General features: G+C 36.8%; 1 protein-coding gene across 10 annotated transcripts in view; it reads right to left on the bottom strand.

The window, feature by feature from the left end:
* Nf1 (neurofibromin 1) overlaps window positions 1–12467 on the bottom strand; it is a 644633-nt gene that overhangs the window by 530501 nt on the left and 101665 nt on the right. For all 10 annotated transcript variants that reach the window (XR_011392599.1, XM_053781766.2, XM_053781772.2 and 7 more), the window contains exons 8-9: window positions 10835–11077; window positions 1440–1630 (exon numbers count right to left, since the gene is read on the bottom strand). Coding sequence is in view for 9 of the 10 variants with exons in the window: in XM_053781766.2 (XP_053637741.1) it covers window positions 1440–1630; window positions 10835–11077 (434 nt within the window). In the remaining variant the exon portion in view is untranslated. The remainder of the gene's footprint in view (window positions 1–1439; window positions 1631–10834; window positions 11078–12467) is intronic.

Here is a 12467-nt window from a genome sequence, read left to right as displayed (position 1 = left end):
TCTCTCATTTATTCGTTTTATCTCATTTACTTACTCCTGACCCTACATTAAGACTACAAATATTTTAAGGTAAGTAATCAGTGAACTGTATATACATTTTATTGCTCTGGGATGCTTAAATATCATAGAATAGTATGTGTGGGTGGGTTGGCCTGGTATGGTAGCCTGGCTGACTACCATACATAGCACACTTGATTTCTTACAATAAATACTACTCATCTCACCCTAGATTAAGACTACAAATATTTTAAGGTAAGTAATAAGTAAACTGTATATGCATTTTATCGCTCTGGGATGCTTAAATGTAATAGAATATTATGTGGCCTGGTATGGTAGCCCGGCTGACTACCATACATACCACACTTGATTTCTTACAATAAATACTACTTGTCTCACCCTAGATTTAGACTATAAATATTTTAAGGTAAGTAATGAGTGCACTATGTGTGTATTGTACTTTTTTATTGTTTTTTTGATGCCTAGTTCTATTGCTAACTTAATATATGTTAGTGTAAACTTGTTAGCTAGTATTTGTATGCATTTATAAGTGGAAAAAAAGGGTGTTCCACTTTACGGCCATTTCCGCTTTACGGCGGTAGTCTGGAACCTAACCTGCCGTATAAGTGGGGCCCTACTGTATAGCTGAGTAATAATTTTGTATTAATTCATTTAGAAGAGTAATGTTAATGCTGTTAATTCAAATTTTCTTCTGAAGATTAACACAGAAATCAGAAGTTGAAGTGTAACCACAGATAAATTAAGGATGAATATGGCAATTCCTAACAAAACAATACCACCACCATCCTTCCCCTTTTTGGCCTGAGTATGACTGTGAAATATACAGTATTTGTGGTAATGGCCTAGTTCACCTATATAAACATGCTTATAGTCTGTAATTCTCTTAAAAGTCATTATGTCTTCAACAAGATCTTTTTCAAAACCTACTATAATGTTTTCTTAATATTTACAAAACACTTTTAGTCTTTCGGACTTTTTATCACACTGTTAACAGAGTCTACCATCTTTTGCCACATTTACTTTTTTTTAACAATTACATCTTTTTCAAGTGTGCAACTTTGCTAAGAGTATTTTTCCCATACTTCATACTTGTATTTGCACTTCAAATCTTAGTGAAGATAAACAATCTACTTCTATCTCTCTATTTCTCTCTCTCTCTCTATTTGTCTCTCTATTTCTCTCTCTCTTTCTCTCTCTCTATTTCTCTCTCTCTATTTCTCTCTCTCTCTCTCTCTCTATTTCTCTCTCTCTCTCTATTTTTCTCTATTTCTCTCTCTCTCTCTCTCTCTCTCACTAATTACAACAGCTTTAGAAATGCAGAAGAATTCTTTAGCTAATAAGTTCTTATACAGCACTGATTTTAGAATAAAAAAAAAATATATGCATATATACTATTCAAAAATGAACTCTAAAATCCTCACCTGTAAAGAGAACTGACCAGTACGAAGTGATATGTTGATGGAGAATTGGGATTAAGACAAACTTTAAGAGCCTCGTTGTTGTGTGGAAGAATCCGGAAGAGTGAGACAAAGCAATCTATCATAAGGTCCACATCTTGACATATATAATTTTGACCTCTAGAAAAAGGCTTGGCAACATTGAAGAGCAAATTCTGCAGAACAAATAAGAAAGTGATGTTAAAAAATGAGAAGATAAAAATCCTCAAAATATAACACATTCTACAGTTAAACACTACCCCAAAATTACTGATTATAAAGAGGGAAACTTATTAAGAGGCCTTATAAAACCTCCAAAAAAGAAAGACTAAGAATAAAAAGACTCCAATGACTACAAAACCTCTCTGTATACACATGATACTGACACTGTAGCACTCCAAACTTCAATGTACCAAACTTTGGAGTATGTACACAAGTCAATGTCCTAGACATGATGTAATCCTATTGTTAATTATAAAGTAAAACAAAGAATTGACAGTAAACTACCTTACAGAGCAATTTCACAAAGCATGATTTTATTGCAACATAATTTTAAAAGCACAAATAATTTGAGAACATGAAAATCTTTATACAGGTCCGCCACCACAAATCCGGCAATCAGTTATTCGGTTCCTTCAGTTATTCGGCACTAATTTTGGCTAGCATAATTTCAAATTTCCAGGGTCGCCACACCAACCTGCTGGTACTGTTTGGTGGCGTTACTTGCTGCATAAGTCATTCCAATTTCTTTTTCTCCATTTATTGTTTTAACCAGCTTACTTTTAGCCCTAGCCATGGTTCCAATGAATAAAAGAAATGCTTCTCATTATTTAAAGCACCGACACAGTACATTATCCATTAAAGATAAGGTGGCTTGGAAGCCACTGTTGGTTGTCATGAGCTCAGTCTCATGATGCAGGAGAATATGCTTTATTATTACGCTAATATCAACACTACAGCTTATTTGCCTATCACAATTGATCTAATATGACATAAGAAACAATATAAATAACATAAAACATGTTAAATACTCCAGAATAAACAATATTTGGCATAACACCGAGCAGTTCGACGAAGGTATGAAGAGGATATGGTATACAAATACCATTCTCCTATCCCTGTCTTGGGGCTTATATTAGAGAAAACAGAGTGTAGCACAGGGCTAACTGATATACACTCGTACTGCACCATATACCTGAAACAAAAAAGTTATTTTTTTTTTCAATTCAATTCAAACTTTATTCTCTATAAGTATTACAATGCTGAGTTTACAGAATTTGGTTATAGATTATCACACATAGCAGCATGTGTGTAGAGAACCTAGGATAACCCAAAAAAGTCAATGTGGCTTATTTTTAGTACCTGGCTTGGGTTAGCCATATATGATTTTTGGAAAATATTCGATTCCCAGCCAGGGTAGAAACATTAGGCATGTTTCTTTACACCTGTTGTCTATGTTTACCCATCAGAAAATGGGTACCTTGGTGTAGTCGACTGGTGTGGGTGTTATCCTGGGACACTGACCTAATTTTCTTGAAATACTCTGCATAACAAGCGGTTTTCTATATAGCAGCATGTCACTGACGTCAGCTAGGCCTGTATACCTTGTACATGTAGTAAATAAAGATATTATTATTATTATTATTATTATTATTATTTTCTCAGTTTTTTTTTTGTTATCTTATTCAAACTTGGGCAATGTATGATGGAAAGATACTTCTTAACATACACCAAAAATTAAAGGAATCAGACCATAAATAGCGGAGTTCACTTCTCAGCCATTAGTGGCTGCTTAGCGGTATATTTTTGTATTTTTATGGTTATATTCTCATTTTTTCCACCTCATTTGATAGAATGAAATATATATTACAGAAACAGATATGATTTTGATTGCTTTCATGACGAAAAGTACCTTGAAATTGCGCTCACAGTAGGGAAAATGTTCTATTCTTTAGCGAAGCTCAAGAGTAAACAAATGATGTCACCGTTCAATACCTGTCCGCCTGCCAGTCCAAATTTCAATACGTAGTCCGGGCTGACATTATTTATACAATTAGTATTACAATAATGCAGTAGTCTACATAACAGTAAATCTTCTATTTTTTTGTGTGAATAAAAATTCCAAATGGTAAGCAAGAATAATACAAGAGGGGCCTGGAGCCATGATTAATGAACAGAGAAAATGTTATTTTAGTGCCAGGAATGTCTGGATTGTTTATTCTGGACCCTATTTTGAAACTGGCATCTGTTGAAATTTGTGTGAAATCGGCCAAACTGCCAATTTCTGACCACTTTATTGGGTAGTTGAAATAAGTGAATAGGCAGTTACTTGTACTCAGTTGACAGACTAGAAGTAAATAAGTGTATTAAGGTATACACAAATACAGTGGACCCCCGACATTCGATGGCATCGACATTCGATAAATCCAACATTCGATGCATTTTAACGCAAAAATTTTGCCTCGACATTCGATGGAAAACCCGACATTCAATACGATTCGTACGAGACATGTCCACGTGTGGCCTAAACTGCCCCGTGTGCGCCAGTGTTTACAAGCCAGCCAGTGTGCGCGCATCTAAGGATACATTCGGTACATTCCATATTATCTATATTATCACTGTTTTTGGTGCTTGTTTCTGCAAAATAAGTAACCATGGGCCCCAAGAAAGCTTCTAGTGCCAACCCTTCGAGAAAAAAAGGTGCTAATGACTATTGAAATGAAGAAAGAGATAATTGCAAAGTACGAAAGTGGAGTGCGTGTGTCGGAGTGCATGATGATTTGGTAAAGAAATTGCCTGCAACTAGTGGTGATGTGAGTGAAGTTAAGGCCAGCAAAGGTTGATTTGAAAGATTTAAGAATCGTAGTGGCATACACAGTGTGGTAAGGCATGGTGAGGCTGCCAGTTCAAGTCCTAATGGAAGGGGATTCCCCTTCTAAACACTAACACCATCCACACTCTCCCCTCCTCCCATCCCATCAATCACCACCAGATCTTCATTAAAGGTAAGTGTCAATTATTCTATTGTTATTAATCTATTGTTATTGTAATTATTCTGTTGCATTAAACTTAATATTTCATGTGATAAAAAAAATTTTTTTCATACTTTTGGTTGTCTTGCACGGATTAATTTGATTTCCATTATTTCTTATGGGGAAAATTAATTCGACTTTCGATATTTTCGACATTCAATGAGCTCTCAGGAACGGATTAATATCGAATGTCGGGGGTCCACTGTACAGTTACACAGACTATCATACATAGCAGCATATGTATAGAGAACCTAGGATAACCCAGAAAAGTCAGACAAGGTGACTTATTTCCAGTACCTGGCTTGGGCTTGCCATATATGATTTTCGGTAAATATTTTTTTTTCTCGGTTGTTTGTTGGGCAATCTCATTGAAATTTGGGCAATGTATGATGGAAAGATGCTTCTTAACGTACAACAAAAATAAAAAAGACGGATGATAAGTAAGGGAGTTCACTTCTTAGCCATTAGCCGCCTCTTTGTAGCATATTTTCGTATGGTTTTTATGGTTGTATTCTCATTTTTTTGGACTCATTTGATAGAATGGAAGATATATTACAGAAATAGAAATGATTTTGATTGCTTTCTTGATGAAAAGTACCCTGAAATTGAGCTCAAAGTACCGGAAATGTTCGATTTTTGCATAAGTTGGTTAATTTTATTAAGTGTATTCTAACCTAACCACTCTGTATTCAGGTAAGCTCAGTAATCCGGCACAGTACAGGTCCCAATGATGCCGGATTTGTGATGGAGGACCTGTATTACTCACTCTATGTATATAATAATTAACCCTTTGATCTTAAACTTGTTCATAGGGTTCAAAAATAAATAAAAACACACACACACACACACACACACACACACACACACACACACACACACACACACACACACACACACACACACACACACACACACACACACAGACAGAGTCCCTTTTTGCAGATGTGAAGTTAATAATGAGAATTAAATCAGATGAGGATCAGACAGGACTACAAAGAGACCTGGAGATGATTGTGAATGTTATGAATGAGAAGAAGCTGGATGTCCTGGCTTCAAGTGAAACACAGCTGGGGATAGGAGAGTTTCAGTGAGGAGAAATAAATGGGATAAGGTCAGAGATTTCAAATTGAGTTAGAGCTAAAGAAGGAGTAGCAATAATGTTGAAAGATAAGTTATGGCAGGAAAAGAGGGAATATAAATGTATAAATTCAAGGATTATAAGGAGTAAAATAAGGGTTGGATATGAAAAGTGGGTTATAGTAAGCATTTATGCACCTGGAGAAGAGAGAACTGTAGATGAGAGAGAGAGATTTTGGAAAATGTAGTATAAAGCACCCTTCTGGCAAGACAGTGATGGAGTGAATGATGATGAAAGTTTTTCTTTTCCGGGCCACCCTGCCTTGGTGGGAATCGGCCAGTGTGTTAATAAATAATAAAAAAATACCAGGAAAAGTGTATGGTAGGGTTATTATTGAAAGAATTAGAGGTAAGACAGAATGTAGAATTGCGGATGAGCAAGGAGGTTTCAGAGTGCGTAGGGGATGTGTAGATTAAGTGTTTACACTGAAGCATATATGTGAACAGTATTTAGATAAAGGTAGGGAAGTTCTCATTGCATTTATGGATTCAGAAAAGGCATATGATAAAGTGGATAGGGGAGCAATGTGGCAGATGTTGCAAGTATATGGAATAGGTGGTAAGTTACTAAATGCTGTAAAGAGTTTTTATGAAGATAGTGAGGCTCAGGTTAGGGTGTGTAGAAGAGAGGGAGAGGAAGGAAGGAAGGTGGCAACAACAAGTAAGAGGGAGGTGAAAGTGTATAAACTAAGGGAGAAGGAAGTTCGGGTGAGATATAAGCGACTATTGGCAGAAAGGTGGGCTAGTGCAAAGATGAGTAGTGGGGGGGTTGAAGAGGGTTGGAATAGTTTTAAAAATGCAGTATTAGAATGTGGGGCAGAAGTTTGTGGTTATAGGAGGGTGGGGGCAGGAGGAAAGAGGAGTGATTGGTGGAATGATGAAGTAAAGGGTGTGATAAAAGAGAAAAAGGTAGCTTATGAGAGGTTTTTACAAAGCAGAAGTGTTATAAGAAGAGCAGAGTATATAGAGAGTAAAAGAAAGGTAAAGAGAGTGGTGAGAGAGTGCAAAAGGAGAGCAGATGATAGAGTGGGAGAGGCACTGTCAAGAAATTTTAATGAAAATAAGAAAAAATTTTGGAGTGGTTAAACAAGTTAAGAAAGCCTAGGGAAAGTATGGATTTGTCAGTTAAAAACAGAGTAGGGGAGTTAGTAGATGGGGAGATGGAGGTATTAGGTAGATGGCGAGAATATTTTGAGGAACTTTTAAATGTTAAGGAAGAAACAGAGGCAGTAATTTCATGCACTGGTCAGGGAGGTATACCATCTTTTAGGAGTGAAGAAGAGCAGAATGTAAGTGTGGGGGAGGTACGTGAGGCATTACGTAAAATGAAAGGGGGTAAAGCAGCTGGAACTGAAGGGATCATGACAGAAATGTTAAAAGCAAGGGGGGATATAGTGTTGGAGTGGTTGGTACTTTTGTTTAATAAATGTATGAAAGAGGGGAAGGTACCTAGGGATTGGCGGAGAGCATGTATAGTCCCTTTATATAAAGGGAAAGGGGACAAAAGAGACAGTAAAAATTATAGAGGAATAAGCTTACTGAGTATACCAGGAAAAGTGTACGGTAGGGTTATAATTGAAAGAATTAGAGGTAAGACAGAATGTAGGATTGCGGATGAGCAAGGAGGTTTCAGAGTGGGTAGGGGATGTGTAGATCAAGTGTTTACATTGAAGCATATATGTGAACAGTATTTAGATAAAGGTAGGGAAGTTTTTATTGCATTTATGGATTTAGAAAAGGCATATGATAGAGTGGATAGAGGAGCAATGTGTCAGATGTTGCAAGTATAAGGAATAGGTGGTAAGTTATTAAATGCTGTAAAGAGTTTTTATGAGGATAGTGAGGCTCAGGTTAGGGTGTGTAGAAGAGAGGGAGACTACTTCCCGGTAAAAGTAGGTCTTAGACAGGGATGTGTAATGTCACCATGGTTGTTTAATATATTTATAGATGGGGTTGTAAAGGAAGTAAATGCTAGGGTGTTCGGGAGAGGGGTGGGATTAAATTTTGAGGAATCAAATTCAAAATGGAATTGACACAGTTACTTTTTGCTGATGATACTGTGCTTATGGGAGATTCTATAGAAAAATTGCAAAGGTTAGTGGATGAGTTTGGGAATGTGTGTAAAGGTAGAAAGTTGAAAGTGAACATAGAAAAGAGTAAGGTGATGAGGGTGTCAAATGATTTAGATAAAGAAAAATTGGATATCAAATTGGGGAGGAGTATGGAAGAAGTGAATGTTTTCAGATACTTGGGAGTTGACGTGTCGGCGGATGGATTTATGAAGGATGAGGTTAATCACAGAATTGATGAGGGAAAAAAGGTGAGTGGTGCGTTGAGGTATATGTGGAGTCAAAAAACGTTATCTATGGAGGCAAAGAAGGGAATGTATGAAAGTATAGTAGTACCAACACTCTTATATGGGTGTGAAGCTTGGGTGGTAAATGCAGCAGCGAGGAGACGGTTGGAGGCAGTGGAGATGTCCTGTTTAAGGGCAATGTGTGGTGTAAATATTATGCAGAAAATTCGGAGTGTGGAAATTAGGAAAAGGTGTGGAGTTAATAAAAGTATTAGTCAGAGGGCAGAAGAGGAGTTGTTGAGGTGGTTTGGTCATTTAGAGAGAATGGATCAAAGTAGAATGACATGGAAAGCATATAAATCTATAGGGGAAGGAAGGCAGGGTAGGGGTCGTCCTCGAAAGGGTTGGAGAGAGGGGGTAAAGGAGGTTTTGTGGGCAAGGGGCTTGGACTTCCAGCAAGCGTGCGTGAGCGTGTTAGATAGGAGTGAATGGAGACGAATGGTACTTGGGACCTGACGATCTGTTGGAGTGTGAGCAGGGTAATATTTAGTGAAGGGATTCAGGGAAACCGGTTATTTTCATATAGTCGGACTTGAGTCCTGGAAATGGGAAGTACAATGCCTGAACTTTAAAGGAGGGGTTTAGGATATTGGCAGTTTGGAGGGATATGTTGTGTATCTTTATACGTATATGCTTCTAAACTGTTGTATTCTGAGCACCTCTGCAAAAACAGTGATAATGTGTGAGTGTGGTGAAAGTGTTGAATGATGATGAAAGTATTTTCTTTTTGGGGATTTTCTTTCCTTTTTGGGTCACCCTGCCACAAGTACTCTCTCACTTGCATCAAAACTTCCATCGCATTCACTCAACATTTCCCAAACTCTCTCTCTCCTCTACACTTCTCTTTTCTCCAGGTGCATTAACACTTACAATAACCCACTTTTCACATCCAACCTTTATTTTACTCCACATAATCCTTGAATTTATACATATATATTCCCTCTTTTCCTGCCAAATTTATCCTTCAACATTATTGTTACTCCTTTAGCTCTTACTCTATTTGAAACCCCTGACCTAATCCCAGTTATTTCACCCCACTGAAACTCTCTTATCCCCTTCAGATTTGCTTCACTTAAATCTAAGACATCCAGCTTCTTTTCACTCATAACATCCACAATCATCTCTTACTCATCATTCGCACAGCATCCATGCACATTCAAACATCTCACTCTGATGGTTTTCTTCTTTTTCTTTTTAGTAAACTATATGGGAAAAGGGGTTACTAGCCCAGTGTTCCCAGCATTTTAGTTGACTTTTACAACATGGATGGCTTATCGAGGAAAAATTCTTATTCCACTTCCCCACTGATATGAAAGGGAAAGCAATAAGAATTAAAACTATTAAGATAAAATCAAAGAAAACTCAGATGAGTGTGTATACATAAACATGTACATGCATGTGTAGTGTGACCTAAGTGTAAGTAGAAGTAGGAAGATGTACCCAAAATGTTGCATGTTTAAGAGACAGAAAAAAGACATAAGCAATCCTACTATCATGTACAAGAAAATATAGGCTTCCTCCTTACACTCACTTGGTAGGATGGTAGTATCTTCTTGAGTGGTTGCTGCCTACCAACCTACTACCTTGAACAATTTTTCTTTCCAAAATTTATAAGATTTAAAAATGTTTAATTTACATATATTAAACACCTGTAAGGAAAGTTCAAAGAGAATATTGTATTCAGTGAAGATAAATATCAAGAATCCTCAAAAGTTAATCTTTCTGGTCTTGAGTCAGCAAGCAGGGTACAAGTTGCACAGCCACTCACCTAATTTTCAAATTTTCAGTTAAAATGCTTTGACATAACCCAAAATAAATTCCCACAACACTTGCAACGTCCTGGATACTTTGACGACAAACGTCATAAATAGCCTTTCTTCATTTTTCAATGTTGGCATCTGTTTTGGACACTGAATGACAACCAGAGCACTCACCATCTACTGATGTTCATCTTGCTTTGAATTAACCCACTGCTTTATCACCAAATGCATGTTGAAGCATTTTGTTAGTTTCAATAGTCATTTTACTGAGCTTGAAACAGAATTTCACACATGCATGCTGTTCTTTCTTTTAAAAGATTACATTCTGTCACACAAAAAATGACAACAATGCACTGGAAACAACAAAATCTGCCCATCTAATCTCAATGGAATGACTGAATATGCACTGAAACTCGCCATGCTACTTCACAATGGAGTGTACTGCACAGCAAGATCTATGCCACTGCCATATTTCACCCAGGAAGTACACAAAAATTCAAGACCGGGGATTTTTTTTTATAGCATCTTGTATCTTTGTTGTATGTTCATTTGGTGTATATATAGTGAGTTCCTATATGTTTGGTACAACTTGGCAAGGAAATGTGGCTTACAATAATGCTCACACACTATCTAATATCTATTGATCAGTCTCAACTTTGGTTACATCCAACTTTGCTCAGTATACCCACTTTAAACATCCACTCACTGTAAATGCTTGAAGTAAATAATAACAGAATGTAAGGTAAATTGTTGTGCAGTAATTTTTGTTTAGTATAATATTAAACTAAAATGACTGGCAAATTTGTAGATATCTGAAATGTAACCCTATTTTCTTCATGTTCTTCTTTACCCAGCGTTAATTTACATAATGCACCACGTTATAAGAGGAGTTATTGCATGCTTAAAAATGCTGGCCTGGTGAAACATTTTTAAATTGTTTTATATAAGTATTTCAACATTTACCGAAAAAAATCTAAATGCACCAGCACATATTTAACTAAATCAAAACACTTAGCTATTACTGATAGAACAAGGTGAACTAAGGAATTCAAATACCATGGTTGCAAGCCAAACAAAAGCACAATAAAAACTAACCTTCAATTCACTAATAACACTCTGCACTAAAGCAAAGACTACATTGTTAGAGTCGTTGATATTAATATAGGTTGCAATCTTGCACAACTTGACACAAGTTACAGCTGCTGCCTCCGTTAGGTGTCTACTAGTGTTGTGGGGTATCAGGGCTTTTTTTAATTGGTCGATAAACTGTTTCTTCTTAAAATGTCTTTGGGAACATGGAGCACCAGCATCTGCATTCACAATTTCTTCCAACACTTTCTGTTAGACAACAAATAAATATATTAATTAAAAAGTTTAGTATAAACACACTGCAATATGTGCTCACATAACAGCAGGCTACATTTTCTCATCATACATAACATTCTTTCATGTAATATTGCCTTCCCATACTTTGTCAATTTTCTTGGTTATTTTTTTCAATCACATGTACCAGGTAATTAAACTGATGATGAACAGTTTGGAAAGCAAAATGTAGACAAGTAGAGTAATGCACACACACTTGTAACAGAGCAAGGCTTTATTACTGGACAACATATTACTAAAAGAAGAGCTTTTTTTTAAGTCATGGAAAAGCTCACCTTTGACCAAAAAATTCGCTAATAAACATTGCTCTACTATAAGTGTCTTTGTACCTCATAAAGAACTACATAATACTTAAACTTCAGCAAGATTTTGCAAGACCAGTCAATTCAACAATCTATAAAGATACAAGAATTAGTAAGAAAGCCCATCAAACTTTGACCGAACAACTTAAAGTCACTCGGAACTCGCTGGGTGATATGATCAACCTTTTTCCTATTTCAGTGTCACTTCCTCAAGAAAAAAAATAAAATCCTCATATGAGCTTTAGTGTATATTTTTTTAATACCGTATCTTAAGTAGTCAACCGGTTTTATATCAAACTGTCAGATATTTTAAATGTAATGGACTGACCAAGGAAGAGAGGAAAAATGACTTACAAAACCACTCCATTTACTAGATAAGTGAAAAGAATAAAATTACATTCATAAGAATTATAGAATTATTAGCTGACATCTTTTCTGTAAATAAAAAACACTCCTAATTTGGCTATTTAAATTTCAAAAACATATAAATTACAAATTGTGCAAGGAGGATCTCCAACAGAACAGAATAAGAATACAGTGGACCCTCAAGTTTCGGCAGCCTCGACTTTCGTAAAATTCGACCTTCGGCGAGTTTTTTTGGCAAAATTTGGCCTTGAGTTTCGTGATTAGACCCGTGTTTCGGCGACCGTCCGGTACCCGTCCACCCATCACAGCGCACACCAAGCCAGTCTCCCACGCCATTCACGCTCAGTGTGCCATTGTTTACCAACACGTGACCATCACCCCGCAAGTTCATACATTTCATAATAATCCATTGTTTTTTGTGCTTGCAACTGCTAAATAAGTCACGATGGACCCAAGGAAAGCTAGTGCAAGCCCTTTGGTAAATAAAGTGTTGGTACATGAAGTTTTCCAGTACCACCTCCATCATCTTAGCCCTCCATGTATCTTGGCCCCCATGTGGCTCCAAGTTCTCCCAGTCGATCTCCTTGTGGTTAAAGTCGCCCATGATCAGGAGCTTTGCCCTGCATGCATGAGCTCTTCTGGCCACTGCAGCCAGTGGGTCAACCATCGCTCTATTG

The sequence above is a fragment of the Cherax quadricarinatus genome, chromosome 30, assembly GCF_038502225.1.
Source record: "Cherax quadricarinatus isolate ZL_2023a chromosome 30, ASM3850222v1, whole genome shotgun sequence".
NCBI lineage: Eukaryota > Metazoa > Arthropoda > Malacostraca > Decapoda > Parastacidae > Cherax > Cherax quadricarinatus.
The sequence above is the reverse complement of the archived record's forward strand: the minus strand, read 5'-3'. Positions and strand labels throughout refer to the sequence as shown.